The 22,863-nt window shown below is 31.8% G+C and overlaps 1 protein-coding gene across 1 annotated transcript in view; it reads right to left on the bottom strand.

Moving 5' to 3' along the window:
• The window catches only part of LOC129799550 (cGMP-specific 3',5'-cyclic phosphodiesterase), a 57,007-nt gene that overhangs the window by 20,796 nt on the left and 13,348 nt on the right, over positions 1 to 22,863 (bottom strand). Inside the window, exons 4-10 of the mRNA XM_055843558.1 lie at positions 22,729 to 22,830; positions 18,869 to 19,156; positions 9,705 to 9,948; positions 9,546 to 9,637; positions 9,339 to 9,461; positions 9,075 to 9,275; positions 5,483 to 5,636 (exon numbers count right to left, since the gene is read on the bottom strand). Coding sequence (XP_055699533.1) covers positions 5,483 to 5,636; positions 9,075 to 9,275; positions 9,339 to 9,461; positions 9,546 to 9,637; positions 9,705 to 9,948; positions 18,869 to 19,156; positions 22,729 to 22,830 — 1,204 coding nt within the window. The remainder of the gene's footprint in view (positions 1 to 5,482; positions 5,637 to 9,074; positions 9,276 to 9,338; positions 9,462 to 9,545; positions 9,638 to 9,704; positions 9,949 to 18,868; positions 19,157 to 22,728; positions 22,831 to 22,863) is intronic.

Genomic DNA, 22,863 nt, shown 5'->3' with positions numbered 1-22,863 from the left:
TAGCGTAGTCTGAGTGGAAAATGATGTATGGACGAAATGTAGAGAAAAATGTGCTCTACAATTATGTTGAAGTAATCATCAAAATCGGTTTAGCGACAGTCGAGATAATTGAGGTTATGTGATATTGAAATTGGTTTTTCAACTGTGGCGCCCCTGGTGTTGGTCCCACGAAGTTCAAATATTCTAGAAAGTTGTAGAATTTGGTGAGATCTTTCGTTTAAGCCCTCATTCATCAAAATCGGTCACATAGAACCGGAGATATGATTTTTTGAATTTCGTGAACTTTGACCCCTCATATCTCCGGTTCTATTGAAACCACAGCGCGCATACGCACCATTTTGGAAACGTCCTAGACTGGACTACAACATACTAAAATTTCATTAACTTGCACAATGCCGTTTTTGAGAAAAGTGACTTTGAATTTCGATGAATTTTGACGCTATCACAGCGCCACCTATGGTGACTTTTTGAACTTCCATCTGAAAGTGCTCATCGAGACGAAACCAAAAAGGTAAAATTTAGGTCGCTATGTTAATTAGAACCGGAGATAGAGGCCGGTCAATGTTCGAACTTTGACTCCTTATAGCTCGGGTCAGGGGTTTTAGATCGACTTAAGGTTTTTTTTGTTTGATAGGTATAATCAACGGCTACAACATACTAAATTTTCAGCCAGATGCACAATGGAATTTTTGAGTTATTTAACTTTTAAGATTGAAAAATTTTCTTTTTAAAAAAAGCGCCCCTAGCGGTGGTTTTATGAACTTGCGATGTTAGAAGGGGAAGTGGCATTTCACGAGAGCTTTCCAAAAAGCCCTCACTTTTTAAATTCTGACAATTAGAACCGGAGTAATGGCCATTTTAAGAAATTTTTTTTGGACCCTTATAGCTCGGGTCAGGGGGGTCGGGGGAACTTAAGTTTGGTATTGATGGAAAGCTCTAAGCCCCAGCTATAACATACTAAAGTTTGAGTCCGCTGAATGCCATAGGGGCGGAGCTATTGAGAAGACAAAAAAAGGGGGGTCTTCAAAATGGCGGAAGGAGGGGTGGGGGGTGGGGGGTCTATGCACCAAGTTGCAATTTTCACCCGATATATAACCTTTGCCGAAAACCGCAAGTCGATATCTTTTTTAGTTTAGGAGCTATTAAGCTCCAAAGAGCGGCCGGGAACGTAACTTAGCCACATATATATTCGGAATCAGGAAGTGGCGAAACACATTTTGGCCAAATTTGAGGTCGATCGGACGACATGAAATTTTGTTAGGATTATAGTAGGTAAGATTGTTAAGAATCTCACCTAATAATAATGCATGTCTAGAAATCCCCTTGCGGGAAGGCCTTGTTCCTTCATGGAATGTTGTGTCAGCATTATTGTTATTTATTATAATCGATTAAAATTCAATACTTATGTATGATTAAAAACTATAAAGATATCCAAATCCAGGATGCTTTTTGTAGTAGTTCAATAAATTCCTGCGCTAAGGTATTTTTTATCATAAATTGTAAAAATTGCTTGGTTATGTTACAGTTTGGAAAAAGGTAACAAAAAAATATAAATATGAATCTCTGAATTTTAAATATTTTTAAAATATTATTGATCTTAAGATTTAAATTAAGATTTGTATATTGGGCGGTTTATTCCTTTTTAAATTCGGTGTACCACCTTAGTCATTTCTTTGATTCTAACCCCTGCCTTCGTTCTAAAGAGTTTCTTCTATATCCCGGCTTCTGTATTCCAGGATACACATACAATTGTTAAGACTTATAGGACTATATATGATATATGATTTAACTTCACTATAATCAGCTTTGCCAGGCTTGGGAATGAACACAAACTTGGTCTCTTGCCATAAACTAGGGATGTAGCCTAAAGCAAAACGAGCTGTATTAATATCCCTAAAAATAGCTCCAGGGAAAGATTTTACTATACGTAATTCTTTGAAATAAAGCAGGAAAGATGCCATCTATTCCCGCTGATTTAAACAGCTTAAAACTTTTAAAAGCCCAAATTCTCAGAATTCTCAGAATTAATAGAAAATGTGCTATCAGGAAAGCTCGTCTCAATTAGCAAATTAATCGATTCTGAGTTATTTTTGCAAAAGTTCCCATACGGTTTTCTGAGAGTACGATCTAAACCTTTGGGATTTACCATCAAGGACATTTTTGATCCTTGCCGTCTCCGTGGTAGATTCAATACTCTCACAGAAGAGTCGTTTTGCAGTACATTTTGATTTTCTTATTTGCTTTTTATAAATCTGTCTTGCAGAATGCACTACATGAAATGCTTCGTCTGTGTTTTATTTTCTTTGCTAATTTTTCCATTCTACGAATAGTGCTTTTGATCATATCCAATTCCTCATTCCATCAATGTGGTGCCAGAGTGCTGACACTGGAGGATATCAAAAGCGCGGCAGCTCAGGATATTCTGCATATGCAGTTCAACCAGGTTTTAAAAGAATTGGAATAAGGTTTGTTGGGTAGGTAAGGGGCTCAAATAGAGCCTAGGTGTCTGCAGCCCGGTGATCGTACCATGCTGCCTATACAATCTATCTATCTATATACAATTGTTAAGCATTAGACTACATCTTACTGGTCCTATTCATATGTCCATTATTCATAAGTCATAGATGGGAAGAAGGATGATCACAGTTTCAAAAACCCATAATATTAAGGGCAGAATCACATTGACAGTAAAATGCTCACCGTCACCGTCAAAGCCCTCACCGTATTTCGTTGATTTACGCATTTTCATTGCAATTCTTACGCAAATTTTCCATTACGATATTACCTTGTCTCATACTCGGTGGCACTAGGTGAAAATAGTATAAGAAAATTGAATAAATAAAGCGAAAATACGATAAACGGTAACCAAACAAAAAACTGTAGGATTTTTTGCTACAGTTTTTCGTACAGTTTTTTTGCTCACCGTTTATCGCATTTTCGTTTTATTTCTTCAATTTTCTTATATTATTTTCGCCTAGTGCCACCGAGTATGAGATAATGTAACACGGTAATTGAGAATTTGCGTAAAAATTACAATGAAAATGCGTAAATCAACGAAATACGGTGAGGGCTTTGACGGTGACGGTGAGCATTTTACTGTCAATGTGATTCTGCCCTAAGTCATCATATCAAATAAAGGACATCATATTAGGTGAAACTTTTCAACCCCTAGCAACTACCCTTATTTGATTCACGACCACAAGAAAAGCGAGATGAGCTCATAGGTCCAGGAAAACCATCAGAATTCCTCATGCTGACTTTTATTTATTTCATTTTCGCACTTTAGTTCATATTTGAGAGCCATATATGGGCAACTCCATAACGAGATTTAATTCCCGTAGGACGAATGGGTCACTTTAGATGTCGGTGGTAAAAATGCAATATTACCGGTAATGGATACTTCTTACCATTTGGCCTCAAGCCCGGTAATAAACTTTCGGACAAATATCAAAGATAAATCAATTGGAGGCTGGTCGCCAATGCTGAGACGGCGGCGGACGCATGGCATGGGGGTTATTGCCAAGACACACACATGAAGGCAATTACGAGTATTTTACGGATTCATTACCGATTACGACCGATGCATTCGGATTCAAAATTTCAAGACCTTTTCAAAAAAAATCAAATTTAAGCAAATTAGTTGGAAATTGGCCCCTGAGCAGTAATTAAATTTTGACTTTCAAAGTCAAAAATTTTACGATCATAGATATGTTGTGGACGAAACATTCACCTGGGATATCTCTAAAACATATTCGAAAATAAAAAGAATCGTAAAAGCCGTTTTAGAAATAAACCAAAAAACACGATTTTGGTGGGAAGATGGGGTAAAGGGAAAAATGAGAAACAAGACTAAAGATAATATTTTTTATTAGGGGTCACCGAAGTTGATATCTCTTACCGTTTAAGTTCCAAATCGGTATAAATTCTAAAAAGCGGATTATATATACTGGTTTTTCGTTGAGTATAAGTAATAAAACAAGGTAGTAAATGTCACAAATAAGTCCGTAAAATTTTGTGATAAAGAATCTGGTAAAAGCAATTTATGTAAAGTACCTTTAATCTTTAATCCTAAACTCTGAATGAATGATAATTTTGATTGATGTTTTTCAGTCAAAATTTTTACGGTGTGTATATTCTTGGGGATAAACCTTAACTTATTTGAGGATTAACACAAGGAAATTTAATAAATGTTTAAGTACGTCTGTAACGAGAAATTTGTGTAAGATGTTGATGTAGGTAGTTATTTAATGTTCCAATTCCACAGTACAAAATTTAGTTATGTACAAAGTGCATGGGACTATAATTGCTGCACTGATTCCCCAATTTGCCGGTCTTGAGAACAATGACAATAAGGACAATACTAAAGTTAATGACATCTGAGCCTTAATTTATATACACAATACGAACTAGTAGTATAAATTTAAATTTTAATTAATATGTTATACTGGTTGATTATGTGGGTATCAAGTCGAAACTCGAGACTATTGGAAATTAAACTCTACGATTTCACTATTGTCAGAAATTCCACAACATAAGGAGAATGATTGATTTCCGTTACTATTCGCCAAATTATTAGTGTTCTATAATAAGTCATTTATAGCTCAATTTTGAGAATCAAATAATTCAAGTAAATAAATCATCTACTAAAAAGTCTTTATGCTAATACAAAAGTGGGTGATATAACTGACAATCTTAAATTTAATTTCTAACTTAAATCTTATTCAAGCAGACAACCAACTTCACCTCTTTGCCTGTGAATTGTGGATATGAAATGGCAATAATGCTTTCCGATGTAGGTATTCTTGAGTGATTTAAATAGTCCTGACTGCGGCTCATGAGTCTTTTAGCAAAAGGTACAGGAAATCCCGACAATGAGAGACATTGTTCAAAAAGCTCCTAAAAGGGAGTCAACGTGCCTCTTTGTTGATTAACGACCACTCGAGACTTAGGGAAAAAGGTATTCTCACCAGGATGAAATTTTCGAGTGTTTTTGGATGATTACCAGAAGTGGAAATTGAATGAAAGATTAGATTAATTTTCTCCTCGTGCCGACCTAAATAAGATATAAATTCCACGGGAAATTCGTGAAATCCGGTATTATTAATTGAAAATTCTTCTTTAAAATTAACCACTGTAAACTTGACGAATTGGACCCGAGATTGAACCGTTTGCATTTGTATAATTTTATTATTTCAAATTAAATTTACTCAAAACCAGTCAAGTGATTTGTTTGTGCAGTTACAGAATATGACAAGCAAAGGAAAAATTTCTTTAATAAATAAGAATCCTCGCATCGAGAAAACTTTTTTGCATTTCTTGGAACGGAGTATTCGTCTTGGAAATTAAGTTCCTGCTATACAGTAATATGAAATTTTATCTTATTTTCAAAATAAGATTCACCTTTTATATGGATGATTCATTGAAAAGTTAAACTTTAAGAGCAAAAAAAAAAAGAGTTTTTCTAAGTGAAATACAAACTTACGTTCTTTCTTCTCTTCGCCCTGCCAGTCAAATTCTCCTGATTCGATGAGGTCGAGAAAACTCTTGCGTTTCTTGAAGTACATAGCAAGATCTGTGGAGAGTATCGCAGCCTCCACCGTTTTCATCACGCGCCGGTAGTCATCCGGAGAAAGAGCCTAGAGGTAATAAAATGCCAAATTAAACTAAGTTTATACAAGTAAATGGAGTAAATTAAAAGAAGATTTAAAACTAGGTCAGCGCAGTTTATGTATATATATATTAAAAAAATCCCATTTTTTTTTCATTCATTGAACTTTTGTAGAGACTGAAATTGTGCTCAAAATCGATTGTGTGAGAACATTGATTTTAAATAAGAAGACTTAAAAGTATGAAGGAGCTCTTCAGCGCTTGAACACAGGGAAAAATTTCCGGGAAAAAAATCATATTACAACACATTTATAAGATAAAGAATATTAAAATATGAAAAAAATTTATTAATTCTTAGAAAAAAAGAAGGGTAATCCTTTAGCCTAATATATTTTATATGAAAAATAAAAGTTTCAGCTTTTGATTTAAATTAAAGGATGTTGATATTTCGTACTTTATTAGCTCATAATAGAATTTATAAAGTTTTAAGACTTTATGAATTTTTAAAGTCCTTGCATACAGCATTTAAATTACCAGTGTTTCAAATATAACATAATTTCCCATTCAGAACCGTTATGGGGTTACATTGGTCACGAAAATTAAAAGAAACTCATTATTTTTATTTTTTCAGCATTATAAAAAATTCTTTAATTCAAGTTCTTAAGCATATGAAAGTATGACATTTTCTGAAACTTTCATTTAAAAACTTTTAAAGATTCAGCCGCAAGGACAAATTTCATTTTCGTACCTTTTTCAATAAAACTTACTTTGCGGTTGTCACGATTACTTTTAGAATATAGACTCATTTGAAGTAAAAAAGAAGCTTTTTTTTATTACGGATTTTTTTTTTGGTTTGAAAAATTATTTTAAATTCGAAATGATGCCTAAAATAGTGCAGAAGATATTTTTTAACTGTTCGAATTCAAAGAGATGGTAGTTATATCAACTTTTTCCAACTTGTCACATTCCTAGAGCTTAAACGGTAAGAGATATCAACTTCCGGTTTTCGATGACCCCTAATAAAAAAACGATATCTTTAGACGTTTTTTTCGTTCCACCCACTCACTCCATCGATGGAGTCAAAAATCAAATAAAAAAAAAACATGGTTGTTTTGCTTTTTTTTTTGTTTTTTTTTTTTTTTTGAAAACAGCTTCTACGATGTTTTTGTTCTTGGATATATTTTGGAGATAGTCCAAAGGCGAACATTTCGTTCAAACATAGCTATGATGACCCAAAAATCCTCATCATGAATTTTTGAAGGAAAAAGTTTTAAGTACTTCAGAGGGGTCTATTTTTCAACCGATTTGGATGAATTTGGACTTTTTGGAAAGGGCTTGAAATTTCCAATCCGATTGCATTGATCGCAATCGGTAATGTATCGGTTAAGGACCCGTTAATGACCAATCTTTTTTTTTTAATTTTCTCTTTTTCTATCCGAAAACTTGTTATTCACTTAGAGGAAAAACGGTAAGAGATACGATCTTCCGATTTTCAGAGGATTCCCCATAAGTCGGCCCAAGGAACATTATTATGATTTTTATCCCCCCCCCCCACCTTCTCTTCAACCAATCCAAAACGATGTTTTTGGGTTTTTCTCGAAAACGTCTCCTACGATTTTTTTTTGATTTTTGGATATGTTTTAAAGGTGGTCCAGACGAATATTTCGTTCAAACATACCTATGATCTAAAGAAATCGCCATCTTGAATTCTCAAAAGTTAAAGTTTAAATGGTCTTGAAATCAGTAATGAACCGGTTAAATACTCGAGAATGACTTATCTATCACCATGTTTACATTTTTTTTCTCCGTATGCTTGTAACTTATGCCAGAACATTCTAGAATAATCATTTTTTTTTAACAATTTTTGATTTTGAAACGCTTTTGTAATTTATGAAGTAATTTAATCTCTATACTGAGAAAAAACGGGGGTGCGATTAATTTTTTTTCCTCATAACTTTAACACTTTTTAGGTGTAAAAATATATCAACATTTTTTAATGTTAATTTTACACCTTTTTAAGAGTAAAATTAACATGAAAGGTGTAACTTTAACCCCCAATACAACTATAAAGTATAATATTTACACCGATTTCGGATCAATAATGCAGGGTAAAATTAACATTTCCGGAATGTTATTTTAACTTTTTCGGATTTCTCTCAGTGTAGTAAGATCAGTAAGCACCAAAAGATCATGCGAAAAACAACTTATGGAAATCTCTATCTCGTGAGTTTGAGCATTTCGCAAAGCTGAGAAGCTTTTCCATCTCTTTTTTCCAAGAGAAAAAAAGTCAATACCTATAATTTTTGTATAAAATTCACCAAATAAGATACAATTTTTTTTTTCAAAAACTCTTCTTTCAGTACAGGTTTAATACATTTGCTTAACACGGAGTATTTAATTGTTTGACTTCTGATGAATCTATCCTGAGTGATCGTGGCTACCGCAAAGTAAGTTTTATCTAAAAAATATGTCCAAAAATCAAATTCCGTAAGGGTTGAATTTAGAAATTTGTGTAATTAAATTTAAAAAATTATAGTTTTTATTTTGAGTTTTAAAATTAATAATAATAATAAATATTAAATAAGAATAATTTTATGAAATATTTTATTCCATGTTATAAAAAATAATGATGACTCAATAAAATTTCTAAATATGAGTGTTGTTGTATCGCGTTATTGTTATTTTAATAATAATATTAAAGGTAAGAGACCAGGAGGGTAGGTATTGAACTAAAAATTAACAAGGCACGGGTTTTGATTTGGCATATTTTTTGCTCTGTAGGGGGAGGTGGGGCTACTTTGAGCTGTGGGGCAACATTGTTATACGATTTTTTCTTTTCGCATATTTCTAGTTGAAACTGGGTTTAACCATGATGTAATTTAGATAGTAATTTAGTCGTATAAAAATCTAGCCCCACAGCTCAAAGTAGCCCCATCTCCCCCTAAGCGAATTTGATAATTTGAAAATACGATTTCCAAATTTACTTACACTAGCTTAGAATTTTTTATGACATAAGACTTTGTTTATTTATTATACATATTTATAAATTTATTATTTGTTTGATGTTAAAATGTCTCTTTAGAGCAAAATTTTCCAGAAAGATTACAAGTAAAGGAAATTGTTTTTATATGATATTTTAAAAATCTAAGTTTGTGGATTAACAAACCGTTGTCCGTAAGTTTTAGAAAAGCAAAACAATGAAAATAATTTATGTGATAATAGAAAATTAAAGTGAACTTACTATCACATTGTCTTCTAATTTAGTTTTATTATATTTTACTATCGAGTTTTCATAATTTATTCCATCTGATTCACTTAAGTTGTTCAGGTACATCCGTTGTATTTAAATTTACGGGCTAAATATATTCTCAAATCAATATGTGTATGGGGCAGTGAATGGTTTGGAAATCCTATTATCACATTTGTTATTGCAAAGTTCAATTGCAGATGTAAATTCCCATACATACCTGAAATATATTATTGCCTTCTGAATTGAGAATCATAACACATTGATCAAAGTGATGATGTTCCATGGTACTGGTGCTGTACAGAATTGCTAGGGGACTCTCAGTTTTGGTCTGAAAGGCATTGTTTGTGCCCCGATGGTCGAGATCATGACAGAGGCATGCTACAAGAAGACCCAAAATCTCCAAATCATGCATAAAGCGCTGCAAAAGTCAACATTATTAACTCTTAGGCTTTAGAGAAAATTAATGACCTGACTAACTCACCTCCATCTTCCCGGTCTTCATCATGGCAAACATGGTTTGGGCGACATTGAGTGCGTGCCTCCAATTGTGATACTTAACAGGCCTATAATTCTTCTTAACACTGAGAATCCATCTACAGAGAACCTGACATAAAAGACCATCAAAGTAAATAGAATTAATTTGTGGTGAAAACAAAGGATATTGAAGGGAGATTTCTGCAATAATTACTTCATAAGGTATATTGAATTGTTGAACTAAATTGCATTGCAGGAACATTCTAACAGTAGCACGGCAGGTGTCATCGTCAGAGAGGTCGAAATCTAATTTGTGGTTAGAAGAGATAGACTGTTAAAATAGGTAGATATGGTGAAAATTGAATTTTCACACCTATAAATTTGAAGCTATAGAGACTGTAGTCCTCGGCTGATTGAATAGAGTCTTGGGCCAATTTAATTGTTTGGTCCTGACTGGCTGTAGCATGATATGATAGACATTCGAGGGCCACTTTCTGCTTTGCCATCAATTTGCACGCACTCTCATACATTTGGGTATTGTGAATTCCCAAGCCGCAAAATATCGCGAATGCCTCGAGGATTGATACATCCAACTCGCTGAAACTCGACTCATTATTCTGAAAGAACACAGCATTCATTAATATTTAATAAACACTAAACTGCAGAAAATTTTGAGTTTAGTCAAATGGAAGAGAATGGTATAACATTATGCAGATACGCGCATTTTATGAAAGAGCATCGTTAGCAAACATTGCTCGTTAGTATATGGAAAATTAGGTATCCTATAAAGTGAATGCTTAACCATTTTAGAACAAATAGGTCATAAATTAGGGAGTAATCAAGGTTATGTGTTACTCATTAGATTAACTACGTTGCGCGCTAGCTCTATGCTGCAAATGTCACGAATTTTAACGATCTTAACATTCTTTGGGGTACCAGGATTTTGATGACAATGAGGGTATTCTTCCAAGTGAGGAGTACCAAAATACAATATTCAATAATTCGTACACTGAGTGAGAGAAATCCGAAAGTGTTTAGATAACATTCCGGAAATTTTAATTTTACTCTGCATTATTGATCCGAAATCGGTGTTAATACTATGCTTTTTAGGTGTATTACTTTTTTTCTCAGTGTACTAACGATTTTCTACGGCTAAACATTAAATACGTTTTTGAGAGCATATTTCTCAACCGATTGGGGCAAGTTTTGGTTTATTTGCAGGTCTTGGAAATCCATAACAAGTTTGAACTATGTATTTCTAATCGGTTATGAACAGTCAATCAATTGCGTTACACTTACGTACAATATTTTGCGAAATTCTTTTCTTGCACCATAAATTTATTCAAGTGATTTGTAGAGCGATAAACATTAAAACACTGAACAGAAAAAAAACTACGAAATACTCTAATTTATTAGCGTAATACTTTCTCCACGAGTCGAATCACTGGACTACTATAAAAATTTAATGATGAGAACGAGTTGCAACATTTTTCAAAATTGCAACTCGTTCTTACTTACTTAATAAACGGAAATTAAAAAAAAAATAAAACATGGTTCTCAAATACACACTACTCAATTTTTCTATAATCTTCCGAATTGACATAAAAATAGATTGTTGGACGGTTTTAAAAAGTAACCATGATATGCAATTTGGAGCAGCTTGTTCATTAATCTCTGTTATACTCGAACTTAATGACAGCAATATATTGCAATACACTTCTTTTTAATTATCACCGTAGGGGAAAGTGCCCATGCTTGATACCATTGGAAGCTTCGTAATGACTAAATTTTTCCTATGTTTCTCGACAAAAGTGACTTCGCGATTTATTTTAAAAACTGGCAACTTTCCATAGTTTTTAAAATATGGTTGCGATGAGTCACATATTACATAGAAAATTTAGTCATTACGAAGCTTCCAATGTTATCGAGCATGGGCACTTTCCCCTACTAGACAAAAAAAAAATATTTCGTAAAATTGTTCGTAAATATTTGTGTATTCCTACTGGAAACTTACGAACGAAAAGCTTGTAAATCATGTAGGGTAAAGTGGTACAATTTGTACAATGGTACAAGTTGGACAGGGCTTTTATCTTGATAAATTTAGTACTTCATTTATATTATTATTATTATACTCAAAAACAAATTTTGTACTGTATTTATCAAGAAAAAAGCCATGTCCAACTTGTAACACTATGTTCAACTTATATCACTTTACCCTAACCCTCTAAAATGTTCGTAAAACTTTATACTTATTCACAAACCTTGTTCGTAATACCATCACTTGCAAATCATTTTTTTTTGTTTCTTTACAAAGATTTGTTTTTTAATGTTCGTAAACACACCAAAAAATATTAGTAAACTTTTAGTCACTTTTTTGTAAATTTGTGCCAGACAAACAAAAAGGTACGAACAAATGTTTGTAAAAGAACAAAAAATACTCGTCAAGTGGTCGTGTTACGAACAATGTTTGTGAAGAAAGTGCAAACTTTTACGAAATTTTTGGTGGTTTAGACGCCTTACAACATTTCGTAGGTTCACATTATGAATTCATAAATATTTACGAAATACTTTTTCTAGGTAGATTAAAAAATATAAGAGATATTAACTCCTTCTCTTCTGTGACCCCTCATATGTCAACCTTAAGTATAATTAACTTCTTGGAGAAATAAGAAATATGTTTATGGTTTATCTCAGAATTGGCTTAAGTGATTCTAGGGGAAGGTGGGCAGTTAACGATGGGCAGTTTCAATTTTTGTGTATTTTACATATCCTTTTAAAAGGAATGGGCTAAATCCTTTACGTAACCCCTGTTCATAAAAAATTATTAATTGCTCAACACTTCTCGCTTGAGTTGTGCAAATCGATTTTATAAAATTGCATCAAATTGAAACTTTTTGGGATGTTTTATTTTCACCAATTTCTGAACTATCATTCCAATTATCTATCGTAGTAGATTATAATAAGCTATTTATCATTGGCAAAATTGTAGGATGTTTCTGACAATTTTGCTTTCAGTTCTCAAACTGCAAGAGGAGTAGTTTCATGCAGGTTTATAAAGAAGTTTCATGTGACCAATAAATTAACTAATTTAATTAAAAAGAGCATCTCAAAATGTTAATTGAATAGCTTTGCCATCCATTTCAGTCGATAAAGTTCACGATTAAAAAACATATATTCTATAGAAGATTAAAAACAAAAAAAAATAAAAAATAGGCTTTTACTGTTTTATGTTGCTTTAGAATTTCCAATTTCCTTGTAATAATATTTTTTCGGAATATTTTTGTAAAATATTTTGTACTTTTAGTAATGATATGAGGATTCATGCTTTTAAAATATTCTAGATTTAGTTAGTCTAAAAAAGACAGGTTCTAAAGCGTTATAATGATCTTTCATTGGCCAGAAGTAGTTAAGTACTACAAAAGAGAAGGGGGAGATATTAGGGTTGGAAGTGGTGTACAGTTGAAAATGAAGTGCTTGGAAGTCTTTGGAAGTGGAAGTGCCTAATTATAAAGTCTTTTCTACCTAATTCCATCTTTTTAAAACTACACTACTTTTAGTTAAGATTTTTAATTCGAATGGCAGTATAATTTGAAAAGATCTTTCTTGATATTTTACAAGTTCGGTTGTGACAATGAGATGGAGCAAATATGCTCAAATTTATTACAGCTTAATTTATGTTGTATTTTTTCCGAGGAAATATTCAGCTGAATAATAGTTTTCTTTAATTTTTACAGTTATTTCAAATTCATATATAGTTGCTCACAAATAATGACATAGCTATTGCAATTGACTTTGAATCAATTTGATATATCAATTTTAATAATTTATCGTAATATGTATTGGATGATTGCATAAATTCGTGGGACTTTTTCGCAAATGTAGTTGAGGGGTATCCCATAGAACACATCCACCATTTTTTTTTGTTTACGTTTTTGCATATGCTGGAAAGGTTTTAGTGTATTACGTCTTTTCAAAAGTATTTTTCAAAAGGTCGATTTGTGCTTTTGAGAACTTTTACAAAATGAAAAACGAAAAGGGACATTTGTAATACTTAATGTTTGCGTAATTTTGAATAAATCTAAGTGATGGACTTCCGTAAAAAACATCATAGAGGTTTATTTAGATCGTGTCCTTCCTCTAAATAAAGATGATTAAAAGTGGCTTTGAAAATTTCGAAATAGAGATTTATTCTTCGAAATATTAATTCCATTTTAAACGGTCTTTAATATTGATGGCAATATTGTGAGTATTCTAATGAAAGAAAATTTGTGGATAACAATTGAAGAGATTATTAAAATGTTAGAAATTAATTTTTGAGAAATTTTCCTAATACAACAATAACGGAAAAGATCCTGCAAAAAATAGCCAAGCTTGTTGCAAAAGTTAATTATCAATCACTAAAAACCTTTCCCATGAGTGGAAAACCGTTAAAATTTTAAAAAATTTTGAAACCAGGGATAAAATCAAGCTTAATAAAATGTGAAGATACATCTGAAGTGCTGAACTAGTTGTTGCACTCGTACTTTTAATATAAGCAAAATGTTAGAAATATGCAGAATAATAAATTTCTTCAGATATTTTTTTAATGTTTTCTTAATTAGATTTCTCATAAGATTTAAATAAATTATTGATTAGTAAGTGTAAGAAGTGCATGAAGTGCAGGAAGTGCTGGAAGTATTGCAGCATTTTCGAGAGTATTGCGAAATTTTGGAAGTGTGCAAGGCTATTCCATGCAAATTGTGGAAGTGCCTGGAGGTGGTGTACATATTTTCTACTTAATATCTCCCCCTTGATAAAATAACTTTGGAAAAAAATTGTGATAGTGAATGAATTGTTCATGGTTGGTGTTTATTCAGAATTTTAATAGTGACATTATTAAGAATCCCATCTGATATTACTTTTCATAAACAATTATTGTTTTTTATCTTCAGTTTAACAATAGAGGAGTACACTAAAGGAAGCAATAAAAATAAAAGTTGTTGAATGTACTCTGAGTTGATTCACAATAAAAATCTCCTCTTTAATGATTTTTCAGTTTTTACTGTTAATAAAATTATTTTGAATTTTTTAAGTATTAAACAATTTTAAATTAATATTATACTATTTGGAATGTCTAATAAATATATGCTTGGCGATTTCCATGAATAAATTGCATAAGCATTAACACAGGACATGAATGATGCACATGTTAACATATTCTCTTGTTATTTGCTTACCTAATGTAACTTACTAATTGGTGCAATTGGTTCATAACATTCATAATGAATTATAAGTGCAGTTTATTTTGAATTGAAATACAAGTCCTAATGTGGTGTATTTGAATAATCATAAGTCAATATGTTAAACTTATAATGATAAACTGTGCTAAACGATTGTTTGTAATTTTCAAGTGAGCAAAATTTTAAAGATTTGAGGATTTTTTTTAGAATGTAGGGTAAGTGTGCCAAATTTCGGCATAGTTGCATGCAAGCGTCAAAGTCTCAAGTTTGAAATGTAATACTTTAAATTCAAATTTATTTTTTTTATTCTTTCTTCTTAAAGAGTGTTGCTTGGAACCTTTTAAAGAGTTGAACGTCTTTATTTACTCTATAATCATTCTTAAGACATTTTAAAATGAATAAAAATTTAGACATAGCTTTGGTGCCCTATTTCGGCCACCTTCATTCTCATAGTTCCTTGCCCTTCGGGAATTCTTTCAATATCTTTTTCACTTCATCTCGTTTGTCGAAGCTACATTTTTTGTTATTCTTTTGCGTTGTATAATGTCTAGAGTACGTAAAATCTAAAAGTTCATGGAAATTAGAGGAAGAAAAAAGGTGGTCGAAATTGCAAGCTGGCCGGAATTTGGCACACTTACCCTAAGTAGTGAGAAAGTATACCTAATTGAAAGTTTGTTTGAACATCATAATAGAAATAAAAAAATAAGATAATTAATAAAGTTATGACAGTCAATGTAATGTAAAAGCTTTAATCCGTAATTTGTGGAAAATTAGATTCACGTCTAATGGTGATATTTTACTTGGAATGTATGTTCTATATAGCTCTTTCGGTTTTATAGGAGTACAATTCAATTCACTAGTTTAATTTGAATGCAATACTTGCAATAGTTTGGCTATACGAGAAACCATCCACTGGATGATGTTACGCTAATAATTTCAATAATATAATAATAATAAAAATTAAAAAGCAATAAAATAAATTATTTTCTTCAAAAAGAAAATTATGTGGCTATAATTGTACCCCTTATACTACGAATGAGCAATTTATATGACTATATATTTAAATATATGTTTATATATATTTTTTTCGTTGAAGTGTATCAATTTCAAATTAAAGCACGTAATTATATGCAAATTTTTCATTCACAATAAAAAAGAAAATGAAGAATATGAGACTAAAGGAACGTAAAATTAATATAATTTGGTACATGACTGTCACATCCTGTTTTTATTTATTTCCCTCAAAAAATAAATTAGAAAAGTTGCGAATTTGTTGAAAATTTAGGCTTCTCGGTTTCTGGTTATTTAATACCACATATTAAAATAATCCAAGAGATTAAGGTTCCATTTCTAAAATAAATGAGGGATACACTCTCTTTTTATTTTACTGCTCGAATTCTTCAGAGAAAATAGTGTATGTAATGCCCAACACACAATAGCATTTTTTTATAAACATGTTTTCAAAATTTCCCTTGAGAGAGAGCGAGATAACTAGATCTCAGTTTCATTTACTCTCATTAAAATGTCAAAAACATGTTTACAAAATAAAAGTTATTGTGCGCTGGGCATAATTATTCGATTTTGAGTTATGCTACACAGAAAAAAAATATTTTGTAAAAATGTTCGTAAATGTTTGTGAATTCCTATATTGGAGTTACGAAAAGCTCGTGAATCGTATAACCCACAAACAAGCTCGTAAAAGTTTATACTTTTTTCACAAACATTGTTCGTAACATGATTATTTGACGAACATTTTTTGTACTTTTACAAACATTTGTTCGTAAACACACAAAAAAATATTCGTAAAATTTTGTCATTTGTTCGTAAATGTTTATAAAATGTTCGACAGGAAAACAAACATTTACGAACAAATGACAAAACTTTACGAACATTTTTTGTGTGTTTACGAACATTTGTTTGTGAATGTTCGTAAACACACAAAAAATGTTCGTAAAATTTTGTCATTTATTCGTAAATTTGTTTGTATGCTAAAAATTGATGAACAAATGACAAAATTTTACAAACATTGTTTGTGTAAACACATATTTACGAACAAGTGTTTGTAAAAGTCCAAAAAAAATGCTCGTCAAGTGATCATGTTACGAACAATGTTTGTGAAAAAAGTACAAACTTTTACGAACGTTTGTGGGTTATACGATTTACGAGCATTTCGTAACTCCCCCATAGGAATTCACAAACATTTACGAACATTTTAACAAAATATTTTTTTCTGTGTAATGTAAAATCGAATTCCAACACAGTAATGGATGAAAAAAACGCCACGCTAATCACGGTCAGTACATCTGACTGTACGTAGACCAAGTGATTTAGGATAACGTGTCTTCAGCTCTACGGAGGACCTTCCTATAAAGTCGACTCAAGACTTTTTAGCCTCACCTCCGTTTCTCTTCCAAAATCTTGCTCCTTTGGATATCTTTTGAAAGGCGTTAGGAGGTAACTAGGTAGATATATAGTTCTTATATAACAGTTCTCTTTGATTGTTAATCAAACTCATTTGCCAGTTAATGGTTGAATAGCTCTAAAGAGCATGTTTTTCAACAGATCAGGGTAGGGGAGACCGAGGCAGAATGGTAGAGCTCAGAGGCAAAATGACACATATCCTATGCTTTAGCCATAGGATATGTGCCATTTTGTCTCTGAGCTCCACAATTATGGTGCTATTCCAATGAAAAACAAACATGTTTTCGCCGTTTTCTAAAATCTCCAAATATTCGTGACATGAACCAATAAAAAGAAAAGTCGATAATGTAGAATCTCTTGAGAACAGTAAAATGCTAAAAAACAGGTTCTTTTTTCATTGAAATAGCGCAATTACCCACAAATGGTATTAGGCATTATGATGTTATAGCTGGCATTAGAATGAATATTCAGGAAAACATTATTTATTCGAAGTAAAAATCTCTTTTTCTATTCAGTGAAATATTTTATCAGCCTGATACTTTTTTTTACAAATTATACTCAATGAAATTTGGTTGGCGGTCTCCCCTATATTTGTACTGATTTGTAAAACTTTGAAATCCTTTAATACTCTGAATTAATTTCAACCAGAGGCCCAATTTTTGAAACTCTCACTCGCACCCGCGAGCTCTTTAGTGGCCGAGAGAAATCCACTCGCACACCCCGTAGATTCAAATCCTTCTGTAACGACTTCTTTATAACATAAAGTACTCGTTGCAAGTATTTCTCTCGGTCACTAAAGAGCTCGCGGGTGCGAGTGAGAATTTCAAAAATTGGCCCTCAGTTATGAATAAGGTTTGTTCTAACCTAATAATCCCCAAATTTAGATTTAAACCAATGCTAGGGTAAAGTATTATAAGTTGGACATAGTGTTACAAGTTGGACAATTCGCCGGTATAAGTTGGACATGGCTTTTTCTTGATAAATACAGTACAAAATTTGTTTTTAAGCACAAAGAACCAAATTATAAAACTAAAGCATTAAAAATATAAAAATAAAAGTAAAATATTAAATTTATCAAGAAAAAAGCGCTGTCTAACTTGTGCCACTTTACCCTATGTAGGTCAGTTTAAATGGCGATCCATAAACCGTTTCTAAACGTTAATGAACTGAATGCTAGACATCTCAAAAATTTTAATAATCCAAACAAATAATAAAGACTGTGTTTGGGTTATAACTTCTAAGCCAAAAATTCAAGCATTTCGCAAAGCTAGAATGCTTTGCCATTTTTTATATCAGTCTTGTTCTTATGTTCAAGTTTATACGTCTTTTCCTAACTAAATGAATTAATAAAATTTTACTTCAACCGTAAAATGCAAATTGCGCATTTGTGCTTATATAAATAAGGTTATAAAAATCAATTTATAACTAATTATTGTAAAATGGGCAATAATGTGATAAACCTGACAAGCACTAAGTATATTCGTATGCTGCACAGCGATAATTAGCTTAGACTAATATATTATTTGTGCCTTATTATGCAATTTTTCTTTTAAATAATTTAATGCTATAATCACTAACCGAAATCCAGTGGAATACCATTTAATACTATTATCCATTAGCAAACTACCATAAATCAGCCTTTGAAATATAAACAATTAATTCTTCGTGAGATTAATGTAATTTTTCGGAGAAGAATACTTAATGATCGTCCTACTGGGGATGAAATATGCAAACAATTCCCCTAAATTTTCCAACATGTGTAATTAATTAGGCACCGGTGTGAAACTTGAGTTTTGCGTGTTAGCATGAGTTATTTGAATGTCGAATCATATGGCTGTCGGAGTACGAAAACATGCAAACAAGGGTGTGAGTATTTTGCAAGAAAGAAAAGTTCCACCTTATTAATTAATTGAGCAACGCCAATAACGTCTTTAGCGCCATTCACGATGGGCATGCATAGGATCGTGCAGATGTGCTCTGCTTCGTCGTCCTTGAACAGCGATGTCTTGTCCTTGAGCCACTCTCGTACGTCCTCGATATTGAGGATTTGATTTGTGGATGCCACCATCTGGGCGATTAGGGCAAGTGTGGAGTTCTGCAGATCTTCTACGGTGGGTCGACTTACGGTTCCCACTTGATTTTCCGCCCCCAGCTCGAAGAGGGTTGTAAATCGAATGGGTGATTTCTGCATTGAAGATACGGAGAAGAAAATAGGTTAATTCCCATTGAGCAATATGATACTCTCTAGAAGGGATGGTTCAATACATGACTATATAGTTACAAAGGTGTCAAATCAAAAAGTTGCTCCTAATAGGGCTTTAAGAGGTACAATTCTAGGCGTAATTTACAATGGATTTCAAACAATGTAAAGGAATATTTATGTACATATTAACATCTTGTGGATTGTTTAAGTGTAACTGAAGAACAACCGGAAGCTTAATAAACTTAAATAGAAAAGTTAATTTAATTACATTCTTCACATTTTCCTTGTTACAAAAAAATATTGTGTATTGTTTAATTTTTATATTTTTCTCTCAATAAAAAAAGCATCATCTCACTTTTAATGTTTGATTTCTCTAATTTGCAATTTTTACTAAGTATAAAAAAAGCTTTCAAAAAGTATTTTATTTTACTTGTAAGAATAGATACTTGCTTTAGTAAATTAAAACGAATATTCTAAATTTCTTTTCAACCTAAGACAAGTGTAAAACCAGTTTGGAAAATAAATTAATCATAAGTAAATCCACAAATTTCTGGTGGAAGCCGTGTGGCTTTAAATTTTTTAAGTGATTGAATATATTACTACCCAACCGACTGCGATAAACCCTATTTTCCTTTTTCTAAATATTTGTTTGCAAAAAAGATTTTCTTTTAATTCATCTTGTTTGCATAAAGTATTACTTTAGTCGCTCATACGAATAGGGCGAAATGTAATTTTTATTTATATCTGTCGACGACGTTTGAGACTTTTTGTTTATGTAAAGAACAAAAAAAAAGTTTTAAAAAGGAACTGAAGTTATCTTGAGAATGTTCATATATTAAAAAAAAAGTTTTACAAGAGCTTTTATCAGATTTGTTGAAATTACATGAATATATGTATTACAGGTTTTAAAAATCAATAATGTCTGCATGTCTGTAAAGAATAATGGGAAAAACGGTCCAATCTTTCACCACGAAATAACACAAATAGGTATTGGCAAAGGTAACAACTTTGGTTCTGGGACTAACAGCAAAAGTATGTATAGGAAAAGCACTAGAGCATAAAACATATTGCTTTAGAAATGGGTTGAATTATCTAAAAAAAACTGTTTTGTTAAAATAACGCTTTATCTTACGTTGTTGGTGTCAAAGAAGAATTTCTAGGAGGACTTAAGGAAAACTTTCCTGGACCAAACCATCTTCTTATCTCTTCATTTTCTTGTAATTCTCCAGACTTTCCTCATAAATTCTTTTAATATTCTTCAAATACATTAAAAGGATTATATGTAGGGAAATGTCTCCTATTCGGAAATATACTCCTTGAAAAAAGAGTTAAGGCCTCTGAAGATCGCATCGTCCTAAAGACACAGTTACTCAAAAACTTTGAATAATAAGTTCAAACACTGACGAACTAAAGTTCAGCAACTTTAGTTCGTTTTTTCAAGGAGAATATTTCTTCAAAAGAGATATGTCGTTGTATATAATCCCTTAGTCTTTTCCGTAAAAATGGAGAGATAGGAATATGCTTTCTTCTAGGAAAATGTCTCTTGAGTTCTTCTATAGAAATCGTAGTTTGAGACCAACAACTTACGATATAGGGTAAAGTGATATAATTTGGAATTAGTGTTACAAGTTGGACAATTCGTCGGTACAAGTTGGACATGGCTTTTTTTCTTGATAAATACAGTACAAAATTTGTTTTTAATTACAAGGAACCAAATTATAAAACTAAAGCATTAAAAATATACAAATAAAAATGAAGTAGTAAATTTATCAAAACAAAAAGTCCTGTCCAATTTGTACCATAGTCCAACTTGTACCACTATCCAACTTGTACCACTTTACCCTATCGGTATTGAGAAAAAAAAACAACTTTCATAAAATAATTCTACTCATTTCTTAAGACCTTATTATTATTATTATTATTATTATTATTATTAGGGGAAAGTCCTCTCTCTTCGAACATTCATGCCTTTGAATAATGTGAATTTTCTTTTATTTTCCTAAGAGACTTACACATTTCTATTAAATTATTAGTTGACTTATCATCAATTGTTGATAATTCCGTGATAATTTAGTGTAATCTCTTTCGAAAAACAAAACAAATTCATATTATTCGAAGGCATGAACGTTCGAAGGGAGAGCACTTTCCCCTATTATTATTTATTTATCACAAACAAGTAGAGTTCGCCCCTCTTACAATGTTTGGAAAAGAAAAGAAAATTGTGGAAAATCCCATATGTTTCTAGCGAGCCGAAAAAACTTTTGAGTTATTAGCTGTTTTTTGTCATTGTAGAATGAATTATCAAAAAAATACTAATACAAAATAAAATCCAATTTAATAACGAAGAGGCAACCAAAAACTCTAAATTGGCAACCTACGTAGTTTTGGAGATATCTCGTGAAATGTGTACGAAAACACGGAAAATTTTACACTAAAACCGGTCGCATTTTTCAGAGCTAATGTTACCCCCTACTTTAAAATATAATATTTCAGAAACTTGACGTACTGGACTATAAGTTCCTTCAGAAGATGTGATCAAGACAAAAAGTAACTCCGAAACTATCGATATTTTGCACTTCATACAAAAAAGATTTCAGTTTATTGCGCTATGTAATGACCAAGACCTTAAAAAGTAAATAGTTTGTATGGGGGCTACCAGATAGATCAATCAGAGGCGAAATTTAAAAAAAAAAACTGTTTAAAGCTTTATTCATAAATCGGTTTATATTCGAATTTCATTAAGATCGGTTAAGTCGTTTTGAAGAAATGAAAAAACAAATTGCTGATTTTTAAGAAAATATCGTTAATTTCCTAAGGACTGACAAGCCGTCTTGGCTTGGGCCTCTGTAATTTTTAAATCGTGTACCAAATACCTACAAAATAAGCCTTGTCCCATCACTGGCGAAGAGTTGGACCATCTCCCATATATCTCTGCCCATTGTCAATTACTGAATTTGTTTCACAAAAAATCGAAGTACTGATTTTTATTTAAAGTGCATGCTTTTTAAAGTCCTTTTAATTTATCATACGTAAAATCATAAGGTGATAATGCGGAAACAATATTTTATAAAAATAGTTTGAATAATGGACAATTAATTAAACGAGGTGACAAAAGCTACTCCATTTTTTTTGTTAATTTGAAATCTCCTGATAATTTCCATAATTTAGGCCAAATGACAAAATTAAAAACATTAATTTGAAAGCTTTATAAATAATGCAATATTTCCAATAATATCATTGGCTATCTGTTCTTTTTTTTTATATAGCGATTATTATAGTAATATTTTGATATGTATTTTATAATTAAATGTAATGGACAAGTGTGATTCAGTGTGGAATTAAAACAAAGAACAAACTAGAGGGGAGGATCAATAAAAAAATCTGCATGTAAAACCATTTTTTGAAAAGTCTTTTCATTACCCTAAAGCTTATTGAATGAAGTGGAAACCAGAGTTTTTTCTATACATAAAAGCCATGTCAACAATGATTCGGAGAAAATACCGTCACATCTCATACCATTGTGTAGATGAAATAAAATAAAAAAAAGAACTCACTTGTTGCTCCAGAATATCCTCCACGTTGATGACTTTGCTCTGACGTCGCGAAAATGTTTGAATACTCTGGGATGGCTTCTCCAAAATACGTTCCAGGTGATTCTATTTATATGTAGCCGGCGCATGATGATGTGG

Source organism: Phlebotomus papatasi, chromosome 1, assembly GCF_024763615.1.
Source record: "Phlebotomus papatasi isolate M1 chromosome 1, Ppap_2.1, whole genome shotgun sequence".
In the NCBI taxonomy this organism is placed as follows: Eukaryota; Metazoa; Arthropoda; class Insecta; order Diptera; family Psychodidae; genus Phlebotomus; species Phlebotomus papatasi.
Note: the sequence above shows the minus strand (reverse complement) of the source record. Positions and strands in the feature narration are given on the sequence as shown.